The following is a 25372-nucleotide window of genomic DNA, read 5'->3' on the forward strand; positions in this document are numbered from 1 at the left end:
GCTCGGGTGCTAAGTGGCAGGTCTAAGATCACAGACCTACCGGACGGGCCATACCCTCCACAAGGGCCTCAGACTCCACGATACAGAGCTTCCTGTTGGGTTGGTCAAAGCACTCCATGAAGACACACATGGGCACTGGTTTAAAAAACCAACCAGCCGGCCACCAGATCACCCAGCCACGTGACCATTTCCTTCCAAATGATCAGCTTCTGCTGTTGGGGCCCATTTGGAAAGAAGGCAGACTGGAGCCGGACATGGAAGGGGCCTGGTCTCCAACTTCTGAGGTCAACAAGACACTCTGAGGCCTTAGGCTCTTCCATCTGGAAAATGAGAATTTTTACGCAACTGCCTCCTTTCTGTTTCCCCTACATCCCCTCAACAAAACAGCAGAGGCTGAACCGGTAACATGCAGGTGGTGAGATTGCACTGAGGAGTCAGATGGACCCCGACTGGATTCTGACTCCACTGTCCACGAGCTGAACAATGATGCCGACTCTCTGGGCCTCAGTTTCAACATCTGTACAAGGAGGTGCAGAAGAACTCCACCACGGAAGGCTGTTCCCAGGACTCTGTGAGCACGTGTATCGGGTGCCGAGAAAGGCGGACTCTGGATGAGACGCTGACACTCACCCTTCCCTGCCCCAGATGACTGCCCGCTTCCTGCCTCGGGCGGTGCCCCTGAGAGCCCTTCTCCCCCACGGCCACCCACCGGATCTGCCAAGGCAGTAAGCAACAAAGTGGAGACCACCCGGTTCCTCGATTGCCTTTGAACTCTGATGGCATCAGCAGGCAAAAAGACCCAAACGATTCCAATAGAGAGAGGAAAGAATACGGGAGTGGACTCTGAAGGTGGATCTGTGTTCAAAGTCTGGCTTTGCTTATTAGCTCTGTGACTTTGGGGCTGCTACTCAACCGCCCTGAACCCCCGTCTGCTCATCTTTAAAATGAGGAAAACTGGGACACCTGGGTGGCTCAGTCGGTGAAGCGTCTGACTTCGGCTCAGGTCATGATCTCACGGTTCGTGGGTTCGAGCCCCGCACTGGGCTCTGTACAGACGGCTCAGAGCCTGGAGCCTGCTTCGGATTCTGTGTCTCCCCCTCTCTCTGCTCTTCCCCCGCTCATGCTCTGTCTCTCTCTTTCCTTCAAAAACAAATAAAAACATTAAAAAAAAATTAAAGTGAGGAAAATTGTGTGTGCCTACTCTGCAGTACGGTGGAATTCAAAAAACAGAAAAATAGGTAGAAGCACGTGACGCAGTGCCTGGCACGTAAGCCACGTAGATATGCGTTAGCTGTGAGGGTTATTGAGCCAATTTTCTAACAAGGACAGGCTAGCTTGGGAGGCACTGCCCTGCGTCGGAAAGGTCAGAAGGGAAAAAGTGAGATTTTCCCAATGCAGCCGGGCACAGGCCCACCGTCTGCTCCCTGCTGGTATGACACGCAGGGACTTATTCTAAAGAGCAAACTGTACCATAGAAAGCTCAATCCCTTGCCCGATGTCGTATCTTCTAAAACATTCCAAACAGGCCCCCTTTCCACTTACATACCTCTAGCGATGGACTACTCACTGCTCAGGACAGGGTCCACTCCTTCTAAGTACTGAATATCCACATTATTACAGACCTTCTGTTCGGCACAAAATTACTTCAGCCCCAATCATTCTGTTTTGGAATTATTATTTTTTTTTTTTTTCAACGTTTTTTTTTTTTTTTTTTTTTTTTTATTTTTGGGACAGAGAGAGACAGAGCATGAACGGGGGAGGGGCAGAGAGAGAGGGAGACACAGAATCGGAAACAGGCTCCAGGCTCTGAGCCATCAGCCCAGAGCCTGATGCGGGGCTCGAACTCACGGACCGCGAGATCGTGACCTGGCTGAAGTCGGACGCTTAACCGACTGCGCCACCCAGGCGCCCCAGTTTTGGAATTATTTTAAAGCCAACCTGTGTCTTCTTAAAGACAGGCAACCTCTGTCTTCTTAAAGAAAATATGGATCTGAGACTAAAGCCAAGATTCCTAGGGCCAAGGTCAAACTCTACACATTTGCTAACGCCCCAGATTGGGTACCTGGCTCTCTGGCTGTTTTGCGTGCGAACAGTCAGACCGCAGGGAAGGAAACGCAGAATGCTGCCTGGCTTTGCCCCGCGGGACTGGCCTGCCCTGTGCGGTGAATAGGGTCCTGCCCTCTGGGAGGTCTTGGGTCACCCTCTGCAAGCCCTCTCCTCAGGCATCCATAGGAAAGGGAGGCACCAGACCCCACAGCCAGCCTCTGGAGGCTTGAGTTTACCTGTGACCTTGAATCTGAAGGCCGTGCCAAAGGAATAACAATGAGAAATGTCACCAGACACACACAGCTCTCTTTGATGTGTCCCGACCTGGGGAATTGGTGTCAGAAGACACACAGAAAAGCCAGATGGCACTTTCCAGGGTCACGGTCCACCATGGAGAGAAGCCCAGGGCCCCTTTCATGTCCTTTCTGGAGTCGGTCGGTGCCAGGGCGGCTGGGGTAGGAGGACAAGCAGCAGAGGAGACACGAGATTAATGGCTTCCCAGGCAGGGGAGCAGCCGCCCACTCGCCCCGTCACGATCCCCCAGTGATTCCCTCAGCCTAGCTCTGTGAGGCGTGAAGTGTAGAAAGAATGTGCTGGAGAGGCCAACCCTTGCCAAGCCGGCAGGGCCCGGGCCGCCTGCTCCACCGTCGGTGCCAACACACAGCCCCGCCACGGGGAGCCCAGCCTGCGGGCTGACCCCCACCACCGGGTCTGTCTCTGTCGCTGCTTCTAGCAGAGGTATGACCTGGCTTGGTGAGGGGTGCACATCAGGAGACAAGGGGGGAGCAGGTGGGCAGGAGCCCCGGCAAGGGCAACCCAGGTTCTGGAAGTTCGTCTGCCCTGAGCACTGGCTTCTGAGCTTGTGGAAGGGCCCTCTTTTATTCCCAAGTTTCTCTTAGGAGGGTTTGTTAGTTTGCGTGCATGCCTTGGCTTCCTAAACTTTTAAATTAATGTTGTTTTCATTACAGAATACCTACTCGTGTACGATCAAAAGGGCAAAGTCAAAAGTAAAAATCGCTCCTCGTTCCAGGACTTCCAAGCAGATTCCCCAGAGGTAACTCAAATGACAGCTTTTTCTGTCTCCTTCCAGAAGTTTTCAAAGCATTTGCCCAGCATTTGGAATTTAAAAAACCATACATGTGATTTTACTCTACCGTTGGCCCTTGAACAGCACGGGTTTGAACTGTGTGGGTCCATGTATATATGAAGTTTTTCAATAAATACAGTACACTACTGTAAGTGTATTTTTTCATGCTTGGGATTTTCTTAATAACATGTTCTTTGCTTACTTTGTTGTAAAAAAACAGTATATAAAACCATATATAAAGTGACAGTTTACATTATTGGTAAGGCTTCCTGCCCATAGCAGGCTGTTAGTAGTTAAGTTTTGGGGGAGTCAGGAGTTAGTTATACGTGGGTTTGCTACTGCACAGGGGTCAGTGTCCCTGAATCCAAGGTTGTTCAAGGGTCAAGTGTATATTCTGTGCGGCACTTAACTCCATGCTGCCTGTATTTCCTATCAGTTCATATAGACCTAGGAGGGTCTCTTTTTAATACCAAAACGTTGTTCATTCCCCTGTATCACCATCTTAGTTCTTTTATTCTTCATTACTTGGAAAAATACATAATAAACTCACAACTCAGGGGTGCCTGGGCGATGCAGTCAGTTGAGCGGCCGACTCCTGATCTCGGCTCGGGGCACGATCTCATGGTTCACGGGTTCGAGCCCCACATCGAGCTCTGCGCTGATGGCTCAGAGCCTGCTTGGGATTCTGTCTTTCCTTCTCTCCGTCCCTTCCCCGCTTCTACGTGCATTCTCTCTCTCTCTCTCAAAATAAATAAATAAACTTAAAAAAAGAAATTAAAAAAAAAAAACACCTCACAATTCAGTAACACATTCACATAAATTTCCATTTTTCCCTTCAATGACCACAGCAACGTTTACAGAGGCTTGGGGCAGGACTGACTCAGAGAGATCCTGACAGTATCCTTGGGCGAACATTTTTACATCCGTTATTTTATCACATCTTCCCACAACCCCGTAAGGGAAGGATCAGTATTGCACTATTCAGATGAGTCCAGCACGGCACAGGGAGGTTAGGTGGCTGGCCCAAGGCTACGCAGCAAGAGGGTCTGAGGTGCCAGGTGAATCCAGGCCTGTAGGACATCAAAGGCCCGCCCCTCCCCCACACCACACAGGGCCTGTCTATGCCCGCATGTCCACCTAGTGTGAGTCATGACTCAGGAGACTCCCGCTCTTTCCTCCAGGGAGGCTTTTCTAGCCCTGCCAGCTCAGTCAGCTGTTTATATACACAGGATACTGCCAGACCCTGATGACGACCTCGGATCAGGGATTAGGTGCTGACCTTGGACGAGGGCTGCAGTCCCTGGGATGCTGCCTGGAAGTGCTACAGGGTTGGCAGCAGGGCGGTGCCCTCCTCTTTCGATCCAACCATGGGGTGAGGCATCACGAAGGCCAGCGTGAGCCACACAGAAGGCACGGTCTTCACTGTCACCTGGCTCATGTCTCCCACCCTCTCCTCCACACACACCCCCTGGGAGAGGAGCTCCCAGTGGTCACCAAGCACAGAGAACAGCCTAAAGAGACGGCCCAGGGAGGGAAGTGTGAAGGGGCCCGCAGACCTGTGTCGGGAGACAGATGGCGGAGGAACCAGGCAAGGGTCGAGGCCAACTTGCCCAGAACAATCAATCAGTTCATCTTTCATCCTGCCAGTTTCCATCTATTGAGGCTCTTCCAATTTCTTGATTTTTAAAAAACTTTTTTAACGTTTATTTTTGAGAGACACGGAGCACGAGCAGGGGAGGGGCAGAGAGAGAGAGAGGGAGACACAGAATCCGAAGCAGGCTCCAGGCTGTAAGCTGTCAGCACAGAGCCCGACGTGGGGCTCAAACTCACAAACTGTCAAGATCATGACCTGAGCTGAAGTCGGACGCTTAACCGACTGAGCCACCCAAGCACCCCTCAATTCCTTGATTTTTTAAAAACTCAGAATTGTTTGTGTCCATCTGCCCAGCCCTCCTTTGGTTCTCTGTCTGGCTCCTGAAGTCTCGTGGCCTGGCCTGGCCTACGGCAGGTGCACAGCATGACAGTGGAATGTGAAATTGGTGGTCTATACTACTTAGCCCAGAGGCTCACAGTTCACGTCCTCATGACCACGCACGGAGGCCCTTACAGAGCTGAGGGTTAAATAGAATGTACAGCCGGAAAGCCAGGAAGGCAGGACAACGTGCTGGCTTCGGGCCAAGAGGCTGGGGCCTGGGCTTAGTTCTGCACATGAGCTGCAAGACCGTGTTCAGGGCCTCACACACTCAGGGCCTCATTTCCCCATCTGTACACTGAGAGCTGAGGTGCCAATGAGCCTGACGGGTCTTCCCCAGCCCCCACATTCTGCCTTCTCCCTTTGGGAAGTAGGAAGTCGCACCTACCAGCCATGCAGGGCAGTCAGCAGTTCCCAGGGTAAGTCTTTAGAACACAAGTCCCAGAAAGCAAGGACAGAAAGGTGGGGACAGCTGCAGGAGGCACTGTGCAGGTGCCTGGCTCACAACAGGCAGGTAGTAGATGTTGGCGATTGCTACCGCTGTCATTGACAGCAGGAAGAGGAAACTACAGGGAAACTGGCTAGGGTGACAGAGGCAGAAACACAGGGCGAGGAAGAAAGTATGATGGAGAGAAAGAAAAGGGGTGCAGTATCGGATGGAAACTGGTTTCTATTAGCCTGACGTGGCCAAGCCTACCTGTCGCGGGTATGATCTCTGGCCTCACCTGAGTGGCCCCCCAGTAGGACTGTAGGTATGGATCCCTTGCCTGAGCCTACCTGGGCACCCCTAGCTCTTCTGCCCTCTGTGGACAGGCTTCTGATTCAGATCCTGCAGGTGCGTGCAGGACGTGGGCACCAGCTGTCGGCCCACCCCTGCTCGGAAACGCCGTGCACTCACCCGCGTGCAGCTGCCCACACCGGCCACACCCCCAACATGGGCACTGCCCAGGGACCCACCTCCTGGCCTGCCCTCTGCTCCCCCAGGGGGTGTGGCTGGGCTGCCAGGGATCCCTATTTTCTTGGACTGCTCTTATCCCGGGGAACTTTTTTCTTTGCAGTAAAGGTATCGCAGGCAATATGTAAATGTCATAAAATGCAAAATGTTAAAAATACATTTATAGACCAAAAAAACCCACAAAACACAGAGCGAGGTCCACTGCCGGACTGCATGTACCTATTCTTATTACTCTTACCACAAGAAAAGAACTGGCAAAGTGTCAGGATGTTGGGGTGGGAGGAAGGGGTAGCCAGGCTGAAAGCCACAAGCACGCTGGGAAAGTCTGACGGAGCCAGGCGGGAGGCACTTCCCATGGTGACGGTGACGACGGCCTTTTTGCTGAGGGCTGCCTGTCCGTAGGAGGGCAGGGCAGGTCCCCTACTGGCTCCAAGTCAAACCTACAGGGTCTCAGGGAACCGCTCTGCTGGTCAGGTGTGGAGCTGGGGGGCTCAGGGTACACAGAGGAGGTGAAATCTCAAACCCAAAGCCAGGCCTGCTACATACCGGCCACAGTGCCACCCAGACCAAAGCAGGCCTCCCTCTGCACTGGGCCCCGAAGGCTACATGCAGCAAATGGGCCTGTGGCGCTTCCCTGTCCCGTAGACCCGCACAGGGGCCCGCAGAGGTGCCGACCCCAGACGGGTTCCAGCTCAAACACGCTGGCCCCTGTGAAGCGGCTGCTCTCCACCAAGGTCAACGCCATCCAGAGCAGCTGGCCCGGCAGCAGTGACAGGGTGGGCCTGGGCTTCACTCCGTCCCCTTCCTTCCTGGCGAAGGGCAGGGCACTTCCCTCAACACGGCACAGACGTGGACATTTCCAGATGCCGTGCCTTTTGCCCAGCTCTCCTGGGAGGAGGAGCTGGTGGCAGCCTCATGAGCCACATGCCCTTCTCAGGAGCTGTGCTCCCCCTTCCTGAGCCCAGGGTTGGTGGAGAGATTTGCCTGGGACCATGTAAATGTGCCAGGAAACGTGTCAGAGAGCTGGTCCCGAACCACAGGGGTCTAGGAGCGAAACGGGGGGTTCTCCAGGTCCCTGGATTTCTGAGCTATTTCAAGCAGACTTGGATTTGCATCCTGGCTAAGTAGACCCACGGTGCCACCTTGGGCAAGTCAGTCGGCACTTCTGGACCTCAGGCTCTTCCTCCATAAGGTAGGAATAAGACCCCTACTTAAGTGTTACTGTAAACGGATCGTGCCTGGAGCTCTCCTCCCCCTCTAGCGCGCCTCCAAGCTGCTAAGCTCCTGCCCAGCCGAGAATCTACTCACAGAAGCCCTTGGAACGCAGGGCCCCTCTGACACTTTCCCTCCAACGTGGCCCTGCCGGCCAGGGCCCCTGGCATGCCCCCCTCCACACCCACACACACCTGGCACATTAGTCTGGGAACACAGGGTCCCAGCACGTCTCTGTTCCCACGGGCATCCTCAATTATCAGCCACAGCCAGAGCAGGGCCTGGGTGCCCCTTCCTGCCTCATGCCTGCTGTGAGCTGTGGGGGTCCCACTGAGAACTGTAGTTAAACAAAACAGAAAACCCTCTGAAGAGTTATCAAGCTCTCAATTCAGGCTGCAGGGGTGGTGCCGGGCAGACAGAAACACAGCGGCCTTTAGAGAACCAGGGCATTTGTTAGTCGGGGGTGGGGGTGCTGCCCCCAGTGTGAGTCTGGGCCCAGGACTCCTCATCTTCCTCTAGGTCTTGAACCCCTTGGATACTCACCCCCTTTCCTCCCTGCCATGAGTGCCCAGGTGGGAATTAGAAAAACGAGGTTCAGACCTCACCTACCCTTTAACCACAAACTCTTGTTCAGTGTATAATCTGTACGACTGTACAGGCGGCTCACCAGCAGCTCAGCCGATGCACACATTTTCTCAAGCTTCTACCTTGTATTTACTGAAAGTTCCTCCGTGTGTGACTCCGTGTTACAGATTCACAAATGATTCAGACCCAGCCCTCGAGCAGCTCAAGACAAAGGGCAGACTCTCACGGAGAGGTGCGAAGGAGGGTTTAATTCTCAAGGCTGCCTCCTCCTTGGCAAGGCCATTTCCAATGGCATTTCTCTACAGACCAGGGATTCAAAGAATGAAATGAGACCCCAGTGAGGAGACAAGCCTTCCAGCCTATAAAGCTGTGCAGACCTAGCTACTAGCTAGTGTCTGAAGGCTTGTAGTTCACTTACCATTGAAAGTGGGCTGGGCCGGCCCAGGAGCTGGGTGTCACTGAGTCACTGAGCTGGGCCTCCTGACACTAGAGGTCTGAGCCTGAAGACACTTCCAGGTAACTGCCCACGCAAAAACCTCTTCCGGGACTCAAGGAACCTGCATGCTGGGGGGAGAGGGGGGCATCTAGGACGGCCCTAGTGCACCCTGGCCCTCTCCCGGGCCTCTGCGGTTCTGAGAGCCACAGACTAGATGCTCTCAACTTCCCACTTTCCTGTGGTGGCCCCAGAAACTGCAGCACAGCCAATGCAAACTTGACTCAAGCTGTTTACAAGACGGTGCGCTAACCTGTGAGTGGTCCCCGATAGTCCCTCGACTCCCAAAGCCACAGGGGCCCTTGCCTTTGTGGGCGTGGCAGCACGCTCCAGCATTTCCAGGGAGAGGAGCTGCCCCTCACGTGGTCTTAGGGACCCCCTGCAGCCACCTGCAGAGCCTCCCTTCACCCTGATGCTTGGCTGTTCTTGGCATCCGCTCCGTGTCTCTCCTGACCTCGGCTGCGCCTGCCTCACCCGTCGGCCATGTTGGCAGCTGCTATGGACCCAGTTCCTCACAGGGCCCGTGGCCCAGTCGTCTCCTGCCTTGGAGGACTGAGCATACCTCTCCGTCAGGGCCTTTCCCCGTAGAAAGAAAACTAGTGTTTTCTGCTCCCTGCGTTAGCTACCACGGTCAACCACCGAGTAAGACTCCAGCAGGGAAAAGCAATACCCTTACGCTCCAGATATAAAGCTCACGTTCCGCTACGAACGTTCTCCATTGCAGTAGAATCCGGATAGGGCTATGCCTGGAACAGTGAGGGAGAAATACTAAGAGCCAAAATGCACGGAGCACTTACTGTGTGCCAGTCTCTGCTCTGAGCAGTTTATGTTGGTCCATTTTTCATCTTTGCAGCAACCCAACAAGGGGATGGCTGCGGATGAACACTCTGAGGCACAGAGAGATGGAGTCAGTGGTCCAGGGGCCCAGAGAGGAGATGTCCCGCAGCCAGGCAGGGGTGTGGTGGTAGATGTTTAACTCCCGGCGGGAAGAAGGGGCTGCCTTAGAGCGGCTCCCCATCTCCATGGGGAGATACTCCCCTCATAGCCAACGGCAGGCCACCCAGGTGACCTCACTGACACGGCTGCTTGCGAGGACACAGGAACGAACGATCACGTCAGGTCTCCACTGTGCCGATGTGTTACTTGCAAATATACTTCAAGAACATAAAAAGGTGGTAGGATACTAGGGAGAAATGAGTTTGGAGTACTTATTACCTTTGTCTTTAATATGACGTATTTACTTGAAAGTTGACGTAATTTGATTTTTTGGAACAGTCACGCTTAACAATCAGCTCACGAAACTCCTGTAAATGTAATCACCTCTCCCAAGCCATTGGCTCTCCCAGGCCAGTGTGAGCTGGTTCCAGCTCACCCCCCCCCCCCCGGGGCCAGGATTTAGGAAAAGACGGAGCTTTTCCTCCCAACCACTAGTGGGCCTGGATGCCCAGCTAGCCAGCGAGATCTGCCGGGTGATCGACAAGGGCCCAGGCCTGGGGAACCAGACCCTTCCCAGCCACTTTCCCCATGGCCTTCTACCTCACTCCCAGGCCCCCAGAACTCGCCTTTATCCACCTGCCATCTCCGTAGGTTAGCGCCACCAACGTGCACCAAGCACCTACTCTGTACCGCATGCTGCTGCAGGCACTGGGGACACAGAGGGAAGCTTACACCCTGGAGGCTCACGGTCTAGTGGGGCAAGATAAGCATGCATTGAAATCCAACAGACTACAACCCAGTCGAGGGCACAGGTCAGTCCGGAGCTGCAAGGAGAGACGCCAACTCCCCCCTAGGAGGGGTCAGGGCTGGCTTCTCCCAGAGGGGAATACGTGAGCAGGTTTGAAAGGATAAACAGAAGTCTGCCGGGCAGGCTGGGGGCTGGCGGGTAACCAGCATGAATAGGAAAGAACAGAGTAAAGGACATATTTAGGTAAAATGTGTCCATCTGACGTGGGCATTGGCCACTGAGGAGAGAGGGCAGAAATGAAGCCATGCTCGTTATGTTGGCTGGGGGTCCCTGCGTCAAGGGAGGGAGGGAGGGAGAGGAGGAGGACCCGGGGAGAAGCAGGCTTGACTGCCACTGCCGTGATGCTCTTTTACAGGTGCCGGTGTGCAGTGTCCCCGAGAGCCCAAGGTGGACATGAGAGTCCGTCACCGAGATTCAGACCCAGGGGCCGGAGAGCTGGTGGTGACAGAACAGGGGAGGGCATGAGACGGGAGAAAACACAGGTGGAAAAGAGAGGATTCAGCAGTAAAATGTGTTATGACACACTTAGAGGGAGGCACAAGGTGGGGGGTCAGTAATTACCTGCTTCTGGGGCCTGGGAGGATGACGTCAGGAAGACAAAAAGCTCCTTTCTCCAGCCCTTCCCTATGCCAGGCTGGGGGGGGAGGGCGGGGGGGAGAGGGACCTAATATCCCGTCGCGATTCCTCCATTTGCCTTTTTAGGAACAAAGACACGGAGCCCAATTTTCCCCTTCTCCCTCCACTGTAAACTTTACCCACGTGTCCAACCCCCATAGCTGAGAGGGGTGTTCTCAAAATTCTGCACAATGAGCGACACATAACGTAGTGGTGAGGAGTGTAGGCGCGCAGCCAGGGCGCCCCTGAGCAAATCCCAGCTTTGCCAGCTGTGTGACCTTGGGCAAGTGACCTAACATCTCTGTTCCTCAGTCTCCTTACCCGTGGAATGGGGATGGCAATGGGACCTCCTTCACAAGGTGGTTGTGAGGAAGCAGTAAGTTAATACATCAAATGTTCTTAGGCAAGGCCTGGCACACAGTTAAGTGCTCACGAAGAGAATCTCAATGTCAGTATCAGGCTCTGAAAAAACAGTGCTAGCCGCGTCGCTTCTGATATCCACCAGCCAGAGGGCTTTCCTCAGACTGAATGAGGCCTGGCCCTTTTCCAGCCCGTCTGGAGGTCAGGCAAGCCACAGAGACAGTGAATGTGTCATGCGTGTGTGCGTGTGCAGGTGTGCATGTGTGCATGCATTGGGAGGAGGCTGGCACACCACCCTAGGAGGCAGCTGCGGTGCTAAAGAGCACGGAGCAGAGCTGCTTGCTGGAGCTGGAATCAGGGGTTCACTTCTCCTGGATCCTGAGTTTCTGTAGGCTCACTCGCTGGGGTCCTCCGCACTCCTTCCCACCCTGGGAAGGAAGGCTCTGTAGTGGGACTGGCACCCATGAGGTGCAGTGCCACTGAGGGCCTGTAGGGGGCTCTAGAGCTCTTCCATTTCCCATACTCTGGGCTGCGAGGGTACTACGTTTAAAACAATGGTGTGTTTACCCAGGCTACGTGACCGTGCTGCTCTGAGAGGGGAGTGAAAAGAAGCTGGGGCTCGCTGGTCCCCCATTGGTGCGCCTCAGTTCATCCATGCTTCCAGTTGGCTGTTTTGAGTGCAACCCCTTGTCCTCCCTCCTCCACTGCCTGGCAATGATGCGGGTGGTTTCCCCCACAGCCTCCTAGGGGATGCCTTCAAAGGGTCAGCCTCCTGTCCTTGGGTAGGAAGGCAGAGAGAGATCGAAGATTTTGGCATCCAAGTGCAGCAAGGATAGCTTCCAGTTGCCAGGATCTCAGGTTCTAGCAGCCCAGCCCCTCAACCTGCTTGTCGGGGAAACGTGAAGAGGCAGGTTTCCAAAAAGACGCTGCTTACCCTGTTCCTCCTTAAAGCAAAATTCAGTAGCTCTGGGTGCTATGTTAGGAGACCCATTCTGCAGATTTACTTACCTAATTGCAACTCTATCAATATATCTGGATGATGGACACTACTTGTTCCCACTAACTTCTAATGTGATGTGGCCAACCTAACAAGTTAATGTGGGCAAAATGTTAAAGATAGACATTTAAAAAACAATTTGAAAAAAAACTAAACATACAATTGTTCTCTTGGCCTTTGTCAAAAGGGAAAAAAATAAGGAGATGGATTTTTTAATCCGACCAATTTAAGAAAAACACCCATGGGTAGGGTTGCCAGATTGAGCAAATACTGCATGGACCATACTTACACTAAAAAATTATTTGTTGTTTATCTAATATCCAAATCTCACCGGATATCCTATATCTTATTGGGCAATTCTACCCACAGGTTGGAGGATTCAGAAATTCATTAAGAGAATATTTCCTATTCATCGTCCAGTTCCATACCATAATTCCCTCCCTAATCCCCTTGTGTTACATATGGAAACCCAAGCCACATTGATCGCATCAAACAAGTAATCAGTCCAAGCACCCCAATCTCACTGCCAAGGACTATCACTGTGAGGTTATGTCAAAGGAATGAAAAGCCACTTCCAAAAGATAACATCAAAAAATTAGTACACCCACTATGTGCCCAACACTTGTAAATTACCTGTTTCATCTTCACAACAACCCTGGGAGGTAGATACTATTAATGGAAACTAAAAAGAGTATCTACCAGTCTAATGCCTGTAGTTCCTGCAAAGGCATGTAAATTCCTGGTCAATTACTTCCCCGGGGGAGAGAAAGGGGAGGGAAACCAAGAAGGACTCCATTGCATCCACAAACAGGCTTATTCATAATGTAATGCCAGCTCTGTTGCTATTTGGTTACATGACACTTACACAGGAAACTGTCTTAATGCCAATGAATTATCATGGGGTTTGGGGTATGGGATTGTGGGAGAGAAGTGGGTGGGATACCCTTAATAATCTTCAGTAAGTTGGCCTTACAACTGAGAAAGATGTGCTACACCTTGGGATAATAAATAGCTCATTTGCTGTGAAGAAAGGCCCGCTCAAGCTACTCGGAACAGTCGTGACAATGACATGCAGATTCCAAATGTTCTCTGTAAGAAAAAACACCCTTTCTCCTAATCCTTCTTAAACTCAACAAGACTGATTGGTTTTTATTATTCATGAATTAATTTTTTACTCAGGGTCCAACAAGGGAATTGAAGCTATAACGTTTCTCACCGACTGAGGGGAAAAGGCAGCTCTTGACCTGAGCGGCACAGCCAGACTCTTGCTGGGATTCCTCGGGGGTAGGATGTTTTTTGTTTGTTAAATCAGTTAATAATCAATTAATAACCCAAAGCCCAGAGCTTTGAGTTTGTTTTCCAAGAAAAAAAAATTGAGTAAGAACATGAGTAAGAATACTAAAGTAAAAAAAAAAAATATATATATATATATAGAGAGAGAGAGAGAGAGAGAACGAGAGAGAGAGAGAGAGAGACAGCTGTGGGACCCTGGTTTATTAGGCACTTCCTATTATACTATGCTGGTGTATTAGGCAGGTATATTAGGCTGCCTTCTATTTCCAAGGCACACATATAAAAAAGAAGAGGCAGCAGCAGCAGAAGGAGGAATGAGAGAGGACATAACAAAGGCAGCACCGATTTCAAAAGTAACGCACAGATGAGCAGAGTGTGCAGATGAGCCGGTCTGGGTCTGGGAGTCGGCATGGGGAGTCACGAGAGGGGTCACAGGGATCCAGAGGGTCAGTTCCCTGGTGCCCTCCCTCTAATCTCTGCCTCCAGAGGGCAGGTCGAGGTGCCCAGGAGCAGGGAACGACAGCCTCAGAGAAGCTGAATGGCCAGGAAGGCGATCAAGGGTGGCGAGGTGACTCTCCCTCTCTCCACGCAGTTCTCTTCCCATCTATTCACATGCACCAAGCCATAACCCCCTTGGCCTCTGTGTGCCTTTGGTCTAAAACCTCTCCTGAGGTTGCCGCCAGAAGAACCGAGGAAGGTGGGGGGGACCGAGAGGCAGAGCGTGGCGTGAGCCTCAGAAGCTCGTGGCGGTGGGGTCAGACCTGACACAGCGTCCCTTGCAAGAAAACGCTTCTCCCTTCCCAGTTCAAAGGCAACATACCCAGCATTTCTCAGGGGGACCATGTGCCTAACACTGTATTCTCCTCTACCCGTCTGTTCATATTTCAGAGACCAGGCAGTTTTAGCTCCTGAATCAATGTAGACATGCAAACCAGAAGCCTTTGCATGTTTTTGTTTGCAGGAAAACATTTCATGTTTGGGGCAACACACAGCAACCCTCACCCGGTTACTATGAGAAAACCCGTTATGAGAATTGCTTTGCGCTTTTGGGGAAGAAAAAGCTGCAAGCTGTTATTACCGTTGTCATAATTATTGCAACCATCGCATTATTGCTATTATTTCTGTAAAAGCAGTGTTCTTTCTGCCAAAGCTTGTTAGCTTGACTGCTTAGGTAGACAATGTCAACACACCCAAGAGACAGATGACAAAGCGTGAGGAGAAAAGGCAAAGGATAAATACCGCACTCTGCATGTGTGCTGAGGGGATGTTTCACCATCAAAAAGGAATGTTTTCTGCTGATCGATTAGGGAGGCAAAAACAAAAGCATACACCAGCTCATTCACTCTGCATCACCAAGATCCCAAACTCGAGCTCAAAGCGCTAGGAAGAGGAGATGAAAGATATAAAAATTGGTTCTGAATAAAGTTTAGAGCTTCCCGATACCCTCACCCACACCTCCAGTCCCTACCGCCTTGTTCCCCACGTTAATAGACACCAATACCCTGGAATTTTCCTGTGAACAAGAGGTCTTTACCCTTCTTGCGGTCTCTCCCAAAACATGAGAGCAGGAGGCTGACAGTGGATAAAGGTATTGAGGGCCAAATTGGAACAGGGTGGACAACAGCGTGTTCCACTTTGGGACATCCCCTGAGTAATCATGTTTAGCACCTGAAAACAGCACGAACACACCCACACACTCTACACGCACAGACGCACATGTGCACACGCTCACGGAGGTAGAGACAGACAGACGCGTGGAACCTGCGCTCCTTCCCTGGAACGTATACGATCGGAGAGAGACAAAAAGGGCAGAGGGCAAAGCACTGCAGGTTGGAATGAAAATAGAGGGAAAAAATAAGTAAAGACAAAGGAATATGTTCCACTGTAAGACACGAGAGAGATCTCCTCTAAAAAACATCAGCTTTCAGCACCCACCACCCTGCCCTACAGCATTGCCCTCTGTATTTCCTTGTTCTCTGCCCTTCGGAAACCAAGAACACAGAAAGACCTGTGACTCGCAAAACCCCTTTTCCAGGTATCTTTTTTTAAAAAACTAGGAACCCAGTGAAAATACCTAAAACGTGAATCTAAATACAATAACAGTTTAAAACTTAACAAGAAAACAAAAAATAATTTATGAATTCAAGTTAACTCAAACAGTAAAAAAAAAAAGGGCCAAGTTAAAATAACACTTAGTGAGGAAAAGCTTGACTCTAATTGGCCACTTCACATCCATACAGTTTTCAATGCAGCGTCTCAGTAAACACAGACAGCCAGGCATGAGGCTGACTGTTGCCGTCAGTGGCAGGAGAAGACCCTGATATAGTTTTAAATGAAAATTGATCACATCTGAAACCAGAAGATAAAAACAAAACCTTGTCGGAGTTTGTTTAACTGCCTTTTGACCTCTGGATGAAATGACATTGAAAATAAAATAACATTATCCAGAAAACCATTCCCAGAAAAGGCTCAATCCCGGGGACACTGAATGACAATGTTGAATAGAATATTTTAAAGTCCTAAGGAACAGAAGAGAGAAACTTAAAGGCAGGGGGCGGAGAGGCTCTTCGGGGACTAAAAATGTGTATCGTTAAAAAGCACAGCAAAATAAGGATGAAAAAAATCATGCCTCTAATCGGCAGGAAAACTTTTGTTTGGGGTTAATTTTAACTCAAGCTCATATAACTCTGAATTTAAGACATTTAGCCAGGAGATTTATTTTCACCTTGGCCAACTCCATATTGAAAGTCCCACCATGGGCTGATCAACGGGTATGACTTTCCTCAATTTAGGAAAACATTTGACCCATTAGGCTATCAACTGTCAATGGCTAGATCCAGGAAGAGAAAGGGAAATTGGGAAACTGGAACAGAATTGCCCAAATGCTCTTTTGAGCGTAGCCATCTGGTATTCCAGGGAGTACAGCACTGCCTTTTCATCCTCTCCGGGGTCTGCCCAGCCTTACCCAGGCCAGAAAACTGAAGAGAACTCTTAACAAGAGTAAACTCCTCTGTCTGTATGGACAGCCAGCCCTTGGGTCCTATGGAGTTCCCTTTCGCTCCATGGAAAAACCCCAAGGCCCAGCAGCCCCCACTGGAATGTGGCCATAGCCTGACCTCAGCCCAGGCCAGGGGTATGGCAGGCAGCAGGGGCTGTGTTTAAACAGCAGAGCCCCTTGCCCCCCGTTACTCCCATGTTCAAGGGAAATTCCACTGTAACACACTCTCACACGTGTGCACACGGTGGGAGCTCCCCTAGGAACGGAGGCGACCTTTGGCGTTTCGGGGTTCAGAGTTAGCTTCTAGAAGAGGGGCTTTAACAGCAATCGGAAAGGGCTCAACACTTCCTTAAGCCGTTGCTTTATAAATAAAGGTGCTGTTAAGATCCTTTCTATTCTAATCCTGATCCGTACAGAAAGGTGCTCTAGGTAGACAGATGCCAAAAAAAAAAAAACCCCAAAAAGACCATGGGGCTCTATGTTTCCCTTCTTGTCTGGTTTTCTGAGGTCTTCTGTCAGATGGTTGGTTGGGGGTCTCTGGGCCACACTAAAACCCATGCCCTCCTATGGCCTGCTCCCCACGTGTCCTGAATGGGACTGGCTGTGGCCGTCCAGTTGTGTGGAATACCCCGCAGAAACAGACAGCCAGCAGGCAGTCACTGCCCCCTGTCTGCTGAGCCCCAGGGGCACTCGCCGAAAGTCATCATGTGTCCGGTCTGGAGCCCTACTTTTTCCCACAAGGCCTCCAGAGCCACAGACCAGCATGCACCCAAAGTCTTCTGGGCACATCCTTCTAGTGCTGCCAGGAAAGTGAGGGAGACAACGTCCCAGAGCAGCCTGCTATGCAGGGTCACCCTGTCACAAGAGGCAAGGATCACTTGCCCAGTGGCCTAGGGAAGAAATAACCCCTCCAACTTTGGACCTCTCCCACTCACTGCCCTGACATCCCCTCTGAGGAAGGAGTCTGACCCTGCCACCAGTTACCTAGGACGCTCTGCCATCATCAGTGAAAGGTCGGTGGCCTCACCAGAAGCAGGGGACAGGCCAGACCAGTGAGGGTTAATCTGCCCGGCCAGCCATCACAGGGGTCACCGTGATGCGCACCGAAGTTGAGCATCCCAGTCCCCCAGAGCTGGTCTGCTAATTACATTTGCAATTATAAACACCACAACCTCCCTGCACAGGGACCAGGCCGCACCAGCCGATGGGGTAACCACAATGTAATCCCACCCCAGGCCACCCCAGCCATGCCAGGGGACGCCAGGCCCGGCAGAAGCCTAGGGGCTCCTCCTCTGAGGAATGGCCATGAATTTGACAGCTCCCTGGAGGTACGAGACTGCTGGGACCAAGAAAGGAAGACTCACCAGAGTGGAAGCCCAGTCAGGGGTCACCAGCAGTTGTAGTGCTGAAAAAGATCTTTGATTATCCCTAGAAATCAGCAAATGGCCTCAAGGGCAAACAGGAGGGAGTCGCACCCTTGATGGCTTCCTGGCAGGGTGCGTGGACTCTTTACTCAAAGCCCTCTCGTGGGCCCACGCTCCCTCTAGGAACGACAGTGGCTGCAGAGGACATTAGAGGTTGAGCACTCAAGCCATGCTGGGCTCTCCCACAGGAACATTCAGTCAAGAGCCACCAGACCCCAAGACAGAAGCTCCCAGAGGAGCTGTGAGGAGTTCTGGCAGATTCTGGGCCGGCCTCCTGCTCAAGCTGGAAGAGCACGCAGAGGGGCTCACTTGGGGAGAGATGGACAGAGACTGATGATGGCCGGTAGGTGTGGGAAGGCATCGGCATGGGGTACTGAGGGTGTGGGTTGGACATCACTTTGAAGGACTGGATTATGGTCTAAATAATGCTATTCCTTCCCCTTAAATTCAAACCACAAGTAATTTCAGTCATGTTGGGGAAGCCACTTCAAGCATCTGGGAAGACAAGTTCTAGAGAAGGGCACTGCAGAACTGCGTCAAAAGCATCCTGTGTCTTGTGTAACTGCTTGCCTGTCTTCTGAATTCTCTCTCCTGAATCGGCTCGTTCACACAGCCAACTCCACGGCCCATCCCAATGTACACATTCCCAGTCTCTCTCTCTCTCTCTCTCTCACACACACACACACCGTTCCTTTGGCCTGCTAGACTCGCGCTGATCTTCCCAGTTCCAAGTGCTCCAAAGAAACAAGGCATTTTGCAGAGGACCAAAGAAGGAGACAAACTTTTTTCCATGAGTTTAGATTATCTTTAAAAAACGAGTTGGCCAGAGGTAGTTATCAGGAACATGAATCCTGCATGCAGGGCAAAGTTGCAAGGGCCGGGGTCCACCCTGAAAAGGCAGGGAGGTGACTCAAAATCTCTATCACGGCCACTTCCCTGGCAGCACTTTCCCCGAAAGTCCCCTCTGTCCCTCCTATCTCAAGCTAAATGGAATATTTATTGATTGCTCCAGATCAACAGAAAGGAAAGTTCCTGTTTGGTGGGTCAGGTTGTTTCTTCATACATATATTTTTAAAGAAACATCTTTTCCTTAAATTTTGGTAAAACAGAGGATTGTTCCTAAAATGGAGTTGGGGAAATCATAAGCTCCAAGAGGAAATTTCCAGTTGGTGTCAGGATCTCACTGAGCTGGAAAGGGCCTTCCCTGCGACTGGGGCCCTCCACACCAACCTGTTTCCGCCTAACTCACTGCCTTCAGACCTGAACAAGTCCAGCCTCCCATCACCCCATCATCCTCTCCCACAGCAGCCCACACCTCCAGGAGGGTGGCGGGCACATCCAGGTTTATTTCCTAAGGCCCCTCCCTTGGAAAACCAAGACTAATGTCCTCATTCTGATTTATTTTTAAATGTACCATTAAAAATTAATTTCCCCTTTGTTTTTCTCTGGGTCACTGATTCTGAATTACCATGTGGCATTTCTTCCTACGTGTGAACCCACATATTTTACCTTCAGGACAGTTTGTTCTTTGTTTCTTTAACAACGGCAAAGTGGTCATTGGAAGGTGGGTGAGGCAACCCGCCAACCACCCCCCCGCCCCCACCTCTGCTCCCTGGGTTTCCAAGCCGAGGGTCTCCAGCCAGTCAGGTCACAGACACATTTGTACACAGGCACATGCAGGCCAGCACACCCACTCCTACCCTGGCTGATTATATATGTACATAAAATATTGATTAGAAATGGTAATGGAGTCACCTACAGGAAAATGAAAATGAAGGAGAGAAAGGTATGAAGGTATGATGTATCTGTGTGGTGTGTGTGTGTGTGTGTGTGTGTGTGTGTGTGTGTGTGTGTTAATTTCTCACCTGGGAAAGTGAGAATAACACTAACGCATTAAAAATGCTCTCTGTATGTTAGCAAGTGAGAAGAAGGGCTGGGGAGTTCTTTCTCGCTGAACTGTGGTCCCTGTGCCCTTGGGTTTTCTTAAGTCCGGGAATGTCGACTAAGCCACATGGGTGGAAACCACGTACAGAGCATACGAACCCATTCACGCATATGTTCCCCGAGAAATACCAGCACTATTGGCAATGAACGGATTCATCCTACTGTCCTTCCAACACACCAAAGAACGCAGTCCCCGGTTTTGTTACTTTGCTACCAGTGGCTCTAAAGCTACTTGACATGAAGCCCGGGTGGCGTGGGGGGGGGGGGGCTGAGGTCAGAAAGATGCCTCCTCTACACTCCAGCCTCTGACCTCCACAAGCTCGACCTTGGAAATTCCGTGTCCCTGCACCACAGCAGATGCAAACGCTCGCCCAGAGGCACACATCTGTACACGGGGCCAGCTCCCCAATGCTCGGGCTGCCACCCAGCAAGCACGTCCTGGGCTTTGAGAAATGGCATCTCACACGGATCCTTAGTTCCTCAGTGGAGTTGCCGGGTATGTCTCTGGCTTTTCCGGTGCCCCATGGAGTGAGAAGTGAATTCTTTGCAAAGAAACCAGGAAGGCTAGGGAGCCCAAACTACTGTCAGGCTTACTTTATGAATGATTTCCACTTCAAACCCGTCCCAGACACCCAGGACCTCGGCTTCCTCATCCCCCCTTTCTGCTTCCCTGACATTCCCTCTTTGCCCATATTTCTCCTCAAACTCAAGCCAGGGTTGCCGTCACCTCGATGAATTACCCAGCTGCTAAACCCTCCATTTCTCCTTGCTTTTCTGGTCAACGTAATCAAAGGATGTACTTCCCCCGTTCGAATTTTCATATTTACTGGCTATGACTCGAGCCAGGGACAAATACATAGATATTTCCAGCTCAGCTAAAGAAGTCACCTCTGAAGAGAGGGAGCCTAAATAATTTAAAGATCCAATATTTGTCGTACTTGGTAATTTTATGTGAGGAAATGCCCCACGAGCATCAAACATTGTTCACAGCCTCACTTACCCACCCAGAGGTTTCTTTGACGGCTCCCACCCCCTGCTTTAGGAGGGAGCGTCTTAGGGCACTACCCCCATCCTCACCCCACCGGCCTCATGACCCGGGATCAGTGTAACCTTTAAAGAGAACGAAGAGACACTTTTCGAGCAGATGGAAATCTGAATCTATTGTAATTAAAGATCGCTCGCCTCTCCCATCCCAAATCATCTTCTTCCGACACTCTGGCGGCACCTAAAGGACCCACTGCCCAGGGAAATCCTAAAACTAGAACCAAAAAGGTCAGCGTGGAGACTGGGACAGTCTGGTCATCGACAGGAGACACTGCTGTGAAGTTGCCTCCTCTCTTCCGCGTGGTCCACCGGGGGTGGAGGCGGTCTGTGCAGCGAAGAGGGGTCTAAGCACACTTCCTGGAACCCCACATTATCCAGTGAATTTATTTCAGGGATGTCGCGTTCTCGGGATGGGGTACAAAAATGAAAGCACGGTGGAGCGGGCACTGACTTTGGTAGTTTAGTTCGCTTCAGAGAAAAAAGAGGAAGAGGAGCACCAAGTTAAGCAGGTCCGCGAAGAACCCAGAGTTTCCATTTTATTATTCTTTTAAGCCTTCCGAGGGACCACTCTGCGCGCGCCCACACGCAGACGCCGGGACACCAGCCGCGAGCGCGGCGGGACGCGGGGCGCGGGAGGGGAGAGCCGGGCGGGTACCGAGCAGGTGGGGGCAAGTGCGCGGAGGGCCCTCGAAGGGAAACCGCGGGTGGCCAGAGCAGGACCCCGGAGAACCCGGGCTGGACATGCCGCTCCGGGGGATCAGGTCCCCGCCTGCCCACTCTGCGCGCTTGGCGCACCGCCCAAGCGCGGGGCCAGTGGGAGTCCGGTCCCGCAGCCTCCTCCGCTGCCCACGCCCGCGCAGCTCGGACAACCCCGGGATCCCGAAAGGCGAGCGCGAAGCCGCCCCGGGGCACGGAAATCGCGCCCGCCAGTTCCATCGCCCGCAGCCTCCCGCAAAGCCGCGAACCAACTTTGCCTCCGCCGCGGCACCCCCGGGCCGGCTGTCCCCACCCTTGGCGGGATGCGGGATCCCCCTCGCAGGGCGTGCGGGACGCAGTGCGCCCGGGGCCGCGCCGCCCACACCGCTGGAGAGCCCGGGATCCACCGCGCCCCGTGCGCGCCCTCGGGGCGCCCCAGCGGGACCGCCGGGCAAGGCAGCGCTGGGCGCCAGCAGTTCCCAAACCCGCGCGGCACGTTCGATTTCGCCCCCTTGCCGGGATCATTTCTGCTCTTCAGTACGGAAATAAATCTTAAAGTCAAAGGGCCCCCCGGGGGAGGCTTTCTCAGACGGGCCAGAACATCCTTGCGACATTCCCGCACCTGTTCTGGGCTGCTCCTCCCTAATCCACAGAAACTCAAATATTTTCTCGCCGCGGGGGCAGATCAGCGAGAAAGAGTGAGCGAGAAAGAGCTGCTCTTACTTAAAAGTAAGGGTTTGGAAAAGGGGGTGCGGGAAAAGTTAGAGGCGGTTTACCCCCGCCCCAGAAGGAAACCCAGGAAGTGTGCGGCTTTCCCCCTCCGACGTCCCCCAAGCGCCCCCGGGGTTCCTGCCACTTCAAAAATGCCTGGAAGGAGAACTGCGACACCCAGGACAGAGGCAGCCGGACTGGCAGAAGGGCAGACAGATCGACCGACCGACCAACCGAGAAACAGAGCACCTACTGGTTGTGGTAGCCGAGGGGGTCCGGGATGCAGAGTTCTGACACGTCCATCAGTCCCGTTTTAGCATTCCCAGTTGGTAGAGAAAGGCGGCGGGGAAATCACGCGGAAGAGCGAGTGAAGGGCACAGGCGAGGTGCGAGTCCGGGCAGGGGCACAGTGAGCGGGAGAAGGCAGAGTGGGAGGAAGCGCCGTGGCGGGGCGAGAGGGAGGCAGAGAGCCGTGCGCGCACAGCCCAGCGCTCCCACTCGTGCACACACTCCAGCGGGCAGAGGGGACGGGAAGCCGCGGAGGAGGCTCGGGCACCAGAGACTTGGAGCCCACTAACCCTACTGTAGCTTTAAGGCTGGGAGACTGATGTATGGTTTGGCTCCTATTGGCTATCTCTCAGGGGCTGGACTTAAAGTGACAGAATCGAGCTGGGGTGGGGGGAGGGGGGTGAGCCAGAGAGACTTCAATGGAAATCAGACGCTCAGGCGAGGTCCCCACCTCCTGAGGAGTGAGAGGACTGAGCTGTAGAGCGGCAAGGCCTGTCCTCTGGCCGTTAAAGAAAAAGAAATTATCCAACTGGCTGGTGGGATTGGGGGGTTGACAGATGTGCTGTTTATATATCCCCCCCCACCGGCATCCTATCCTTTAACTGGCAGGCCTAGCCAAACTCCCCCCGCCCCCCCCCCAGCCTTTTAGAATGGGTCTGTTTTACAAATTAAAAATGAGTCACAGTGCTCCACTCTCACACCCAGAAGAGGCCAAGGCCCTAGAAATTCACAGCCTCAAGACCTGTGTTTGGTGCACAAAAGTGCAAAGGGTCAGGTCCGCAGGTGAGGCACGAAGGAGAGAAGCAGATTCCCTTCCCAGCTCTCATCACCTGGGCCAGTTGGTTCTGAACCGCTCTCATATGGCTAGATGCAGGGTGTGCATCTATAAAATGCTCTCTAGATGTACAAAATGATGCTCTTCATTGGCAACTCTCAGAAATGTACCTGGGACGCAGACGGGAGCAAATAAATCCCTGCCTGCTTAGGAAAACACAATTGTGGTTAGAACCACCAACTTACCTGCCACATGGTACTTCGAGGCACGCAAGTAGATGCTTCAGCATACACACCTGAATCCCCAGCTACGAACACACCTGCATCCCTATCTGCTGCTCCATCCATGAACCCGAATATTACGGGCTGCCTCTGTACTAAAACAAGCTATAAGTCATGCCCCAATCCTTCTTCTCGGGCTTTTCATCTTTTGAGATGTGCCAGCCACAGAGAGATAATAATGTGAGAATTCAAATGAGTGTGGAGGGGATAGGTATAGAATTACTTAAAAGGGGGGGGGGAAGCCCCCAGGAGAGACCACCACCTTATTCTCCTATATTCTACAGCAGACAATTTGGGGGGGAGGAGACATAATTTTATCATCCAAATAAGGTCTAAATGGAGTGTAACTGCAGGCAGTATTCAAGCACTTCAGAAGTAAAAGCAGGGAAGGTGGTGAGAAACCCCAGGAGGGGCCAGGCGCTCCGGAGGGGCCGGGGAATGGGCAGCGGGACCACAGATGATACTTGACTTGGATAAATGTAAGCGCGTGCAGGCTGGGAAACAGAGCTGAGATTTTTCATATGTGCTGAAGTGGAGGAACGCATGGGATTCTCCGGGCTTGGGGCTCAGGCAGGCATCTCGCGGAGAGATGGATGAAGATGTCTGCTCTGTCAGCAGAACCCCCAGCAGCCCCGGATTTTTTTTTAATCACATCGGTACTTGGTTGTATTAGAGATGGAAGCAGGGTGTAGAGCCTCTGTCCTTAACCAGGGCCTCTACACAATGACCGCCTCTTGCCAAGACCTCAGTGACCGGTTTCTCTGTGTCCTTTCCAGCCCCCTGAAATACCTTTTCCAAGCGCCCGGCTGCCAGGGAGCTCACTGGAAAATGCACACGGTCCCGGTCCTTCCCTTGGCCCCACAAGGAAGCCTCACAGGACAGACTCCTATGTGTCTCTCTGTACCCCTCCGTATCCCGCGCCATACTGCCCTGTCTTTGCACCTGCTACCTAGAATTCCCCACCTTCTGGGCCGCACCAGAACCTTTGCTACTCAGTTTGCAATTATATATATATATTGGTATAATACCCCTCCCCCCCCCCCACACACACTAAATTATAAGCCCTATGAGGGTAGGGACCATGTCTGTTTTTGTTTCCCAGAGAATCCCCAGTGAGTAATGGTGCCTGATACAGAGAAGTTACTTGAGAAATATTTTGTTGAACAAATCGAAGCATGGCAATTTGGGGTGGGCCTGCTGAGGGACAGGCTGGCTGTCCCAGAAGGGTGGTTAGGTTGTGTGGGATCAGTGGCTCCTTGCTCTGTGTGGGCACACCAATTTTAACTGGAGACAGAACACACTTGGTAGAACATGAAAAGAAAGACAACTTCACAGCCCCGGGCAGTGGATTCAAAGCCACCAGGGGCAAAAGAGGGAAAATACGGAGTTTCGTTGGTGAAAAAGCGAGGCTAATGCCCACGCACAATCACTGTCTGCATCTAAGGTATGAGGAGGAAGTAGCTAAAGGCCTCTCTCTGGATACTGGATGATTGCCCTCCAGGGAGGGAATGAGGTCCTGGGGACCCCGCTTCCTCCTCCTTCTCCTCCTCCTCCTCCTCCCCCCCCCCACCCCGTGCCTGTCCAGCCACCTCACCTACAGCCCTGAGGTGAGGCCAGGGAGCCCGTAGACCAGCAAGGACACCCTGGTGACCTGATGTAGCCTGGCAGGTCCAGCTTTTCCTGTGGTTCTCCAGGCAAACTTGGTGGTGGGTCCTACATTGTTCCTGGGACCAGCCTCTCTCCACTCTGCCCTCACCCAGCTCACAGAGGAAGGTATTTCCTCCCAAAGCCAGGGTCTGGTCCCACGCCTCTAGCTGGACAGATGGCGGTGCTGGAGAGTGCAGCAGACTCCA

The 25372-nt window shown here is 52.4% G+C and overlaps 1 protein-coding gene across 1 annotated transcript in view; it reads right to left on the reverse strand.

Annotated features, from left to right (window-relative positions):
• Positions 1–22479, reverse strand: part of ESRRB (estrogen related receptor beta) — a 109199-nt gene extending 86720 nt beyond the window's left edge. The window contains exon 1 of the mRNA XM_047079903.1: positions 22430–22479. Within this exon, the coding sequence (XP_046935859.1) occupies positions 22430–22479 (50 nt within the window). The remainder of the gene's footprint in view (positions 1–22429) is intronic.
• Positions 22480–25372: the final 2893 nt, after the last annotated feature.

Source organism: Lynx rufus, unplaced genomic scaffold (genome assembly GCF_022079265.1).
Source record: "Lynx rufus isolate CCGP_SWC_20201006 ecotype Redwood Valley unplaced genomic scaffold, mLynRuf1.p SCAF_17, whole genome shotgun sequence".
Lineage (NCBI taxonomy): Eukaryota > Metazoa > Chordata > Mammalia > Carnivora > Felidae > Lynx > Lynx rufus.